The sequence below is a fragment of the Dipodomys ordii genome, unplaced genomic scaffold, assembly GCF_000151885.1.
Source record: "Dipodomys ordii isolate 6190 unplaced genomic scaffold, Dord_2.0 Scaffold2, whole genome shotgun sequence".
Classification (NCBI taxonomy): Eukaryota; Metazoa; Chordata; class Mammalia; order Rodentia; family Heteromyidae; genus Dipodomys; species Dipodomys ordii.
The window spans coordinates 1,886,912-1,896,582 of record NW_012267218.1 but is presented as its reverse complement, the minus strand read 5'-3'; the positions used below and the strand labels follow the sequence as shown (position 1 = coordinate 1,896,582).

The window sequence follows — 9,671 nt, the reverse complement described above, 5'->3', positions numbered from 1 at the left end:
GGGGGGGCAGCAGCAGGAGGAGCCAGCTCTTTTAGGTTGTGACTCCATGGGGCTTGAACCCTGTGCGGACCTGTGTGCTGTGTGAAAACAGCAACCTCCCCATCTCCCCCACTCCTGGGCAGAGTGCAGGCCCCCAGCGTCCCCCACTCCCAGGCAGAGTGTGGGCCGCTCTCCCAGTGGCCTCCAGTCTTCACTTAACCTGGGGGCTGGCAGGTGCGGGGCCATCTTGGAGCCACAGAGGTTGGAGGGAGGAGGCAGGGGGGAGGAGGCTGCTCCCAGTGCATGCTCCCCCCTTCTGGAAATTCCATCCGCTCTCCCAGCCCTGAGGATTGCAGGAAGTGAGGCCACAGAAAGCCCCAGTGCAAGTGTCCCAGCTCCCCTGCCCTCACCCAGGAAAGGTTTCCCAGGCTCTGATCCTGAGGCTGCCTTTAGGCGCTTCTGGGGCTCCCCTCCAGCTAGGGGATCCCCCATCCCACTCCACCTCCAACACCCGTGGCTCTGAGTCCTGAGACAACCTTACCCCTCCTCCCTCCCCACCACCCTGACCTGTCCAGCAACTCCCCACTAGGGCTTAGCCCCTCTGGGGTGATCTCCCCCCCACTGCCCTGTTAGGGGCAGACACCCGGCACCCCAAGGTCACACACCCCTCCTCCCAGAGCGCCCCCCCTCAGCCAGTGCTCACCCCAGCCCCTGCCCCGACTCCCAGAGTGTTGGTGACTCATACTTCCTCAGAGCGTGGGGCTGCCGTGCGGGCTGGGGCTCTGCTGTGTGCGGGCTGGGGCTCTGCTGTGTGCGGGCTGGGGCTCTGCTGTGTGCGGGCTGGGGCTCTGCTCTGTGCTCAGTGCGGGCTGGGGCTCTGCTGTGTGCGGGCTGGGGCTCTGCTGTGTGCGGGCTGGGGCTCTGCTGTGTGCGGGCTGGGGCTCTGCTCTGTGCGCAGGCCCCGCATGTCCCTGTGTGTGACCCTGCAGGCGGGAACACATCCTGGCCATCCTGGCCCTGCGCAGACTGGGCCGCAGTCGGAACCAGAGTCTCCTGCAGCACGCGCAGAACCTGCTGCGGACCACGGGGTCCACGCGGGGTCACGTGCTCTTTGAGGAGATCGAGGTGTCCACCTCCATGGATGTGCTGGTCACCTGCCTCTAGCGCTGCTCTGACCGCCCGCATCGGCGCCCCCTCACTGGTGGGGGGCAGTGGACTGAGCCCCAGCCCCGCCCCCTGGGATGCCGGCATGCATGGAGCCCCGCCCTGCGTCATGCTCAGCTGCCCGGCCAGGAGGAGGCAGGGATGAGAGTGTGTGAGGCATTTGTGGGGGTGTAGTTTGGGGGAGCAGCACTGCCCAGCACCACCCCCTAGGTGGGAAAACCAAGAACAGGGTATTTACTCTAAAAATAAAGGTGGATTGAGACGGTGCCTCCCTGAGGAAGAGGTGGGGGGGGAGGGGAGGCGCTGGTCCCATACCCGGGCTGTGCCGGAAGGGAGGCTGCATGGCCCCAGGCCGGCCGCCGTGGGACCCGAGGCCCTGGCCGAGGCTGGAGAGCACAGGTGCGGGGCCTTGGCGCCCAGTGGTCCCTGCCCTGGGGCGGTGGGTGGCGGTGGGCATGGCGCTGCGTGCCAGCAGGCGGGGCCCTCAGAGGCGGTGCGGCCGCAGGGCTTCCGGCTGGAAGTTGTCCGGGTACTGAGGGGGGCTCTGTGGATGCGGTGACTTTGGGAGCACCCAGCACGTGCACCTGCAGCCCCGCCCCCCACTTTTCTCAGCCCGAGGCTGGGCTGCATTGGCAGCCTGGGCTTCCCAGGATCTGAGAGGAGGAAGGGATTTTCCTCCGTCCATTGAGGGAGGCTGGCTAGATGGCAGCTCTCCACTGCCGGGAACTGCCCCTGACGGCTGGAGCTGGGAGCAGGCAGTTCATCCAGGCCAGGCATGGCTAGGCAGGGCAGGAAAGGCTGGATGGGGGGGGGGCGGACTGCACGCTCCAGGCCTCCGGGCTGTCAGCATTCAGATCTGCGACCAGCGGCGGGGGCGGGGCTGGCAGTGCAGCCCTGCAGGAAGGGGTGCACTAGGCTGGGGGCCAGGGGCAGGTACGGGGAAGACCCAGACCTCCCTGTGGTGGGGTGAGGCAGGCAGGACAGGAATGAGGAAGTCAGGAGGTTGGGGTTCCCAGGGCTCAGGGTGGAGGCAGGGAACGTGGGCTAATCCTGACATGGAGCCCTTGTGCTGGTGGTGGAGAAACTGAGGCAGACAGCAAGTGGACTTGGGGGGTGAGAGGGACACCCCTGTCCACAGATGGACAAGCAGCTTCTCCTGCGTGCCCCACACAGCCTCCTGGTTGGGTTCACGGGTGCCGTGGGCCAGATTGCACCCAGATTTCCCCCAGAGCCCCAGCCGCCACTGGCCCTCACCAATCTCCCTGCCCCCGCCGAGCATCTGGCCCTACTGGAGCCCTTGGCCGGGTTCTGGGGCTGGGCTTGGGGGGGGGGGGCGGGCGCAGAAACAGCTTTTTTTGTTGTTGCATTTGTTTTTGTTTTCATGTCAGGCCAGAGCTTGAGTTCAGAACCTGGGTGTGCACCTGACTTTTTTCTTTGCTCAAGGCTTGCTCTCTACTACTTGAGCCACAACTCTACTTCTGGCTTTTGGGTAGTTCACTGGAGATAAGAGTCTCATAGACTTTCCTGCCCGGGCTGACTTTGAACTTCATCCTCAGATCTCAGCCTCCTGAGTGATGACAGGCGTACAGTCCTGGGCTCCGGCTTTGTGGCTTTGTTTTGACTCACACTTCCCAGCTGTGAGTGGGAGAGGCACATGATTAGCATCTCCCAGGCTTGGGGGGGCAGTTAAGAGGGTGGGACCCCTCTCCCTCCCCACTGCGCACCCCACAAGTCCCAGGAGGTCTTGCAGAAGCTTTGGGTATTTCCTGGACCATCGTGTCCTCCCAGGAGCCCGGGCCACAGTCTGACAAGGTCCCCCGGGGTGGGGACACTGAGTGTCCAGCAATGCACGCGGTGATCTGGGGTCACGGGATGGGGAGGCCCCTGAGGGGGGTCTCCAGGCCTCTAGAGTGCCAGAAGCACCCTGCGCACGGCTGGCCAGGACACAGCAGGGCTGGGGGGACCAGGCTGAGCTGGAGACTCGCCCTCCCCCCACCCCCTGCACGTCCAGGAACTGCCCACGTCACACCTGGGGGTGCGAGAGGCTTAAAGAGCAGCTTCTGGAGGTGCGGGCAGTTAGTGTGTGACTCGTGTGTGTGTGCGCGCGTGCATGCACATGCGTGGGGGGTAGGACAGGCCTGCATGTCATGTTGCACACGTGGTGTGCATGTGGGGGTAGAGCAGGTGTACGTGTGTGTGCACATGTGTGTGCATGTGGGGTAGGGCAGATATGTGTGTGTAAGGTGTGTGTGTGTAAGGTGTGAGTGTGTGTAAGGTGTGTGTGTAAGGTATGTGAGTGTGTGTAAGGTATGAGTGTGTGTGTAAGGTATGGGCATGTGTAAGGTATGAGTGTGTGTAAGGTATGTGTGTGTGTAAGGTATGTGTGTGTAAGGTATGAGTGTGTGTTGTGTAAGGTATGCGTGTGTGTAAGGTATGTGAGTGTGTGTAAGGTATGAGTGTGTGTAAGGCATGTGAGTGTGTAAGGTATGAGTGTGTGTAAGGTATGTGAGTATGTAAGGCATGTGAGTGTGTGTAAGGCATGTGAGTGTGTGTATACACTCATTTGTGAGCTTTGCCCAGCTGTCGTCAGCAGGCCCCACCCCTGCCTGAGCCCGCGGTCCCGCCCCCTCCCAGGCTCACAGGGACACTCCAGGACCCCCGGGGCCTCGTGCTCCGCCCCTCACCCCTGCGGGCTCTCTCTTTCCTTGGGTGGCACTGCCCCTGCTCTTGGCCCCTGTGTGTGTGTGGGGGGGCGCCCTGGTCCCCGTCCAGTCCAGCGGGGGCGTGGGGAGGCCCTGCCCTGCTGTTCCCATCCTCCGCCCACCTGAGATGTGTCCGGGCCTGGGGGCGATGGCTGCGGCCACCCCAGGACTCTGTGTGGCCAGCGGGGCCAGCAGCCTCCGTGACCCCCCTTCCTGCATGTGCCTCTTCCTCCAGGCTCCGCTGTGCCCCCAGCCAGCAGTCTGAGTCACCCCAGTGTCCTTGCCCGGTGTGGCGGCCGGGGTCCCGTATGCCATGCCGGTGGCCGCCTGTCACCTCCGCAAGGGAGGGCGGCCTCGGGGCTTCCTTCCTTGCCTGATGACCCCAGCTCCTTCCTTCCAGCCCCAGTGCTCAGCAGGCCTGGAGGAATGGGGGACGCCTCTGTGCAGGGGGACACCTCAGTGCTGGACTGTGGCTCCTGGTACACCTGCCCAGATGGCGGCAGGGGGCTGGAGGGGGCTCCCAAGGGTAGCCCCCATCTTCAAGATTCCTTCCTTTGCACACACACACACACATGCATGCACGCACACAGGCACGCACGCACACAGCAGCCCCATGGAAGTGCAGCACACAGTAGGGCTGGCCTGCCAGGCCCGCCGTCCACCGCCGTCCACTGCCTAGGGGAGGACGGGACGGGTCCCTTCCCCAGCCATGTGTGCGGGGCTGGGCGGGGGTCTGCTGACCACGGACCCTGCGGAGCTCCAGGCCTCACAGATGGGGGCCCCTCCCTTGGAGGGGGAAGTGTGCCAAGGGAGGGGCAGGGGAGAAGGGGGGCGGCTCTGCCTGCCTCCTGGGTCCCCTGCTGGCTGGAAATTCCAGAATGAGATGGGAAGCTGGATGATGCCCAGCCCTCAGCCCGCTGCCCTCCTGGACGGGACACTGCAAGGCCTCCTGCCACGACGCCCCTCCACTTTGCATTTGGGGCTTTTTTGTTGTCCTTGTTTATTTTTTGTGTCTTCGTTTTTTGTTTCTGGGCTTGACCTCAGGGCCTGGGCTCTGTCCCTGACCTGCTTTTGCTCAAGGCTAGCGCTCTGCCACTTGAGCCACAGCGCCACTACCAGCGTTTTGGTGGTTAATGGGAGGGAGTCTCATGAGCTTTCCCGCCCGGGCTGGCTTCAGCTCTCCTAGGATTGTCAGCCTGCAAGCTTACTTAGGGGCAGTCACTGGAGAACCTGATTTGTTTGGGTTGGGGGATGGGACAATTCTCCCTAATCCCAATAAAAACTCAAATGGAGCCTGGCACTGGTGGCTGAATCCTAGCTACTCAGGAGGCTGAGATCTGAGGATCATGGTTCAAAGCCAGCCCAGGCAGGAAAGTCCGTGAGGCTCTTATCTCTAATAAACCTTTAGGAAACCAGAAGTGGAGCTGTGGCTCAAGTGGTAGAGTGCTAGCCTTGAGCTGAAGAGCTGAGGGACAGCGCCCAGGCCCAGAGTTCGAGCCCCACGACCAACAAAAAAACCCTCCAATCATGGGACCTTGGGAAGAAAAGCCAAGTTCCCAGGAGTGCACTGGCGGCTCTGAGTCCCGCTCCTTGGTTGGTCTTGTGCTAGGGATTCGAGCAGCCTAGGCTGTCACTGCGGCCTGTGTTACCTTAGCCAAGTCACTCCACCTCTCTGGGCCACTTTGTGTGTAAAATTGGGAGCATTATTCTAGAAAATTCAGTGAGCTGCGGGAGGACAGTGGGTCCCAGGAGCACTTCCTGCACGCACTGGTTATTTTCCTGCCGTCTCAGCAGACCTCTCTCCGGGCTCTGGGCAGTGTCATCCCTGCCCCAGGAGCCCTGCCAGCCACAGACAGGAGTGGCAGGGACCAGCTGTTCCCACAGCCAAGGCCCTCCCTCGTGCGGTCTCCTCCCACGCCAGGCCCAGGAGGAATCCCCCAGCAGCGCAGCCTGGGAGGGAGTCTGCTTGTGCAAGTTCTCTGGCTGCTTCCTGGAAGTCCTGCCATTCAGGGAAGTGCCCGAGGAGGCCTGAGCCAATGCTGCCTCCAGGAAGCCCTCCTGGGCTGCGCCTCGGGAGCACCAGGCTCACCATGGCCAGCCAAGCCCAGCCTCCTCACACACCCATCTTCATAAAGGGCCGTGGGAGGCTCCCCGCGAGGCCCAGAGGGCCTGCCTCGGGCCTCAGCTTCCACATCTGCCAAACACACAGAGAAAGGGTCTCTGGCCAGGGTCCCTCGTGGGAAGGGTGCTGTCCACCCACCCAGCGTCTCCTCGGGTTCACACACTCCGGTCCCACCTTTGCAGAAGGCATGTCCTGAGCATGGCACCTGGCCAGCTGCCCTGGTCATTATCCTGTGACCCCAGGAGGTCAGCAGATTCCAGTCAAAGCCTGTCACAGCTGGGCACAGCCCAGAGCTGACCCCTCCCCTCCCCTCCCCTGTCTCAGACCCTCAGTTTCCACACCTGTCCACAGGGTACCCAATGGCTCAGCCCAGGAGTCAGGAGGAGTCAGGAGAGGAGACCGCAAGGGTCTCCTGGGGGGGGGGGGGAATGGAGAGGAAGAGGCGGGGCTCTGGCAGAGAAGTGCAAGTCATCGCACAGAGGGAAGTGGGTCTGGTGACAGGAGGGGCGTGGGGAGTCCCAGGCCCTCACCTTCTCCTCCCAGGGGTCCCCCGACAGACAGCACCCCCAGTGGACAGAGACTGGCAGCCCAGCCTTCTGGCACATCTGCAGCGGCCAGGCCCACCCACTCACGCTGCGTCCACAACTGTCCATCCAGCTGCCCCAGCCGGGCGCGTCCCTCCCGACACCGCAGGCCCGGCGGCCGGCCGCGCTGCCCTGCGCGCTGTGCAGGAGGCCGCGGGCTCGGTTGTGTTCTGCGTCGCCCCACAGGGAAGGGTGGGGTAGAAAATGAGTGGAGGGCGCCTCCCGGTTCTCTCTGCGCACTCCAGTGTCCTTGTGTCTGACTTGAATACATCAAGCTGCGTCGCAAGCATGAGCAACATTGGAAGAGACACAATATGGCGCAGTGCAGGTCCACTTCTGACTAGGACATGCCTGGACCTATCTGGGCCTCAGTTTCCTCTTCTGGGAAAAGGTGGTGACAAAACAGTACCCACTTCATCTGGTGTGTGAGAAAATCACTTTCTGCTGGCCTAGCAAAGCCTGGCCTTTGTGGAGGCCAACAAAAGTCAGGGAAAAGCCCGGTGCTGGTGGCTCACGCCTGTCATCCCAGCTACTCAGGAGGCCGAGATCTGAGGATCACCGTTCAAAGCCAGCCCAGGCAAGGACATCCCTGAGATGCTTATCCACAATAAACTACTCAGAAAAAGCTGGAAGTGATGTTGTGGCTCAAGTGATAGAGTGCTAGCCTTCAGCACAAAAAGGCTCAGGGTCAGTGACCAGGCCCTGAGTTCAAGCCCCAGGACTGTCCCCTCCCCTCCCCCCAAAAAAGCCAGGGGAAGCAAAGACATGAGCAGATGGCTGCACGCTGCACCCCCAGAACCCCTGTGCTTGTTTAGTGGTACTGGAGTTTGAACCCGGGGCCTTCACCTGCTGGGCAGGTGACAGGTGTGCCATCAAGTCACACCTCATCCTTCCCCTCCTGGTCACTTTGAGATGGGGTCTTGTTTTTGTCTGGGTTCTACACCCAGACCCAGCCCTCCTATTTTCCGGGTTTTGTCTGTGTGTGTGTGTGTGTGTTTTGCCATAGCTGGGGTGACAGACGTGCTCCACCATACCCAGCTTCTTCCCTGAGATGAAGTTTGGTGAACTTTCATGCTGAGCCTGCCCTAGAACCTCAGTCCTCCAGGTCTCAGTTTCCTGTCTGGTTGTAATGACAGGTTGGAAGGGGTCTTACACACTTTTCTGTGTGGGCTGGCCTTGAGCCACAGTCCTCCTGATCTTGGACTCCTGAGGTACAGTTAATCACTGCAGCTGTCTGTACTATTGCTATTCACAACAGCTCAAAGCAGGAAGCAATACCAGAACCCACAGAAAAAGAAATAAATAAACAACTTGTCTGTGTATACAGGAGACTATAACTCAGACTTAAGCAGGAATCTCAGACCCATGCTACAAGATGGCTAAACCTTGAAGAGGCTGCACTAAAGTAAGCTAGTCACAAGGACAATCACCGTATCACTCCACCCACAGCTGACTGGGGGTGACCAGGAACTGGGGGAAAAGGAATGGGGTGTTCCTGAATAATGGGATAGAGTTTCAGTTTTGCAAGGGGCAGAAAGTTTCATGGGTGGCTGGTGGTAATGGTTGGTGGGTGCTGATGAACAATTCAGATGTACTTAATGCTTCTGACTAGTGCACTTCAAGTGGGAAATTTCATGTCAAATATGTCTTTACCACAATTAAAACACAGGTGGTACACACCTGTAATTCCAGCACTTGGGCAGTGAAAGGAAGCGGATGTCAAGTTTAAGGCCAGGCTAGACTATAGAGCAATACCCAGTCTCAAGCAAACAAACAAAAGCCCCAAACTTGGTGGTCATCCCATGCTCTTGTGTCCTGGGCCTCTCCCAAGCCCTGGGTTGCGTGCAAGTAGACTGTGGCTGGTGGCCAGCTGCTGGCCTCCAGGACTTCTGGGCTGGGCCGGTGGGCTGTGTCCAGCCCACTGCCCCCTCAGGCCCTGGAGCTGGGGGAGGGATGCAGCAGCTCCTGTGAGTGGCTGCAGATGTTCGCCTTCTGCGGGGTGGGGGGAAGGAGAAGGCAGGGGAGGGGGAGAGGGAGGGGAGGCCTCCCCCGAACTGCTGAGGGGTGCCATGGCTCCCGCCCTGCTGCCCGCACTGATGGCCGCCTGGGCCTCCACAGCGCCCATCTTCAGGTTCCTCTGCGGCTGGAGATTTCACAGGGACCTTTGACCCTGATGCCCGCTCTCAGAGAAGGGAAGTGCAGCCAGCTCTGCCCCTGTGTCCCCGGGGAATGGCTGTGGCTGGCGCCTGCCCAGCCCCCTCATGATGCTGTTCTGCACACAGGTGGGGTCTTGAGGGCCCACGTGCACACACGTGAGCAGAAACACATGCCTGCCTGCACATGTGCACACACATGAACCTCACACATGTACGTAGACACATGAGCACACGCACACACAAGCTGCAGAGCTCTTCAGGAATTTCCCAATTTGGCCCTAGGGTGTGTGTGTGTGTGTGTGTGTGTCTGTTTGTGTGTGTGTGTCTCTGTATGTGTGTCTGTATGTGTGTCTGTATGTGTATCTGTGTGTGTGTCTGTCTCTGTGTGTCTGTGTGTGTATGTGTATCTGTATGTCTGTCTCTGTGTGTGTCTCTGTGTATGTCTGTATGTGTATCTGTATGTCTCTGTGTGTGTGTCTGTATGTGTATCTGTCTGTGTGTGTCTGTGTGTGTGTGTGAAATGGAGGCCCGGCGGGTTGCACAATCGGCCTCAGCCCCAGCGGAGGAGGCTGCGGCCAGGCCTGCCCTCCCCACCCGGGCTGCGGGCTGCGCCCCGCACCCCCACCAGGGCCGGGCTGCGCATGTCCCTGACCTGGGGGCTCCGGTGGTCGGAGGGGCAGCCGGAAGCGGGGTCTTCAGGGCCCCGGGGCAGGCGGCCTCGCAGGCGGGACGCCACCCGGACCCGAGGAAGAGGAAGCCCCGGCCCCGTCCGGGGGAGCCCAGGCTGGGGGGCGGACAAAGCGTGGGCGGAGCCGGGCTGGGGGGGCGGAAATTCCTGGTGACCGACCCCCCTCCCCGCGGGTTCCCAGCTGGTAGGGGAGGGGCCGCACCCCATCCCCGCCTGGAGGGAGGGGTGCGGAGGGGGAGGGGGGTCGGCGCCGCCAGGCCCAGCCCGCAGGCCCTG

The 9,671-nt window shown here is 61.3% G+C and overlaps 1 protein-coding gene across 1 annotated transcript in view; it reads left to right on the top strand.

The window, feature by feature from the left end:
* The window catches only part of Exoc3l4 (exocyst complex component 3-like 4), a 25,851-nt gene that overhangs the window by 9,970 nt on the left and 6,210 nt on the right, over positions 1-9,671 (top strand). The window contains exons 4-8 of the mRNA XM_013012926.1: positions 969-1,128; positions 2,282-2,448; positions 4,081-4,151; positions 4,246-4,371; positions 8,739-8,833. Coding sequence (XP_012868380.1) covers positions 969-1,128; positions 2,282-2,448; positions 4,081-4,151; positions 4,246-4,371; positions 8,739-8,833 — 619 coding nt within the window. The remainder of the gene's footprint in view (positions 1-968; positions 1,129-2,281; positions 2,449-4,080; positions 4,152-4,245; positions 4,372-8,738; positions 8,834-9,671) is intronic.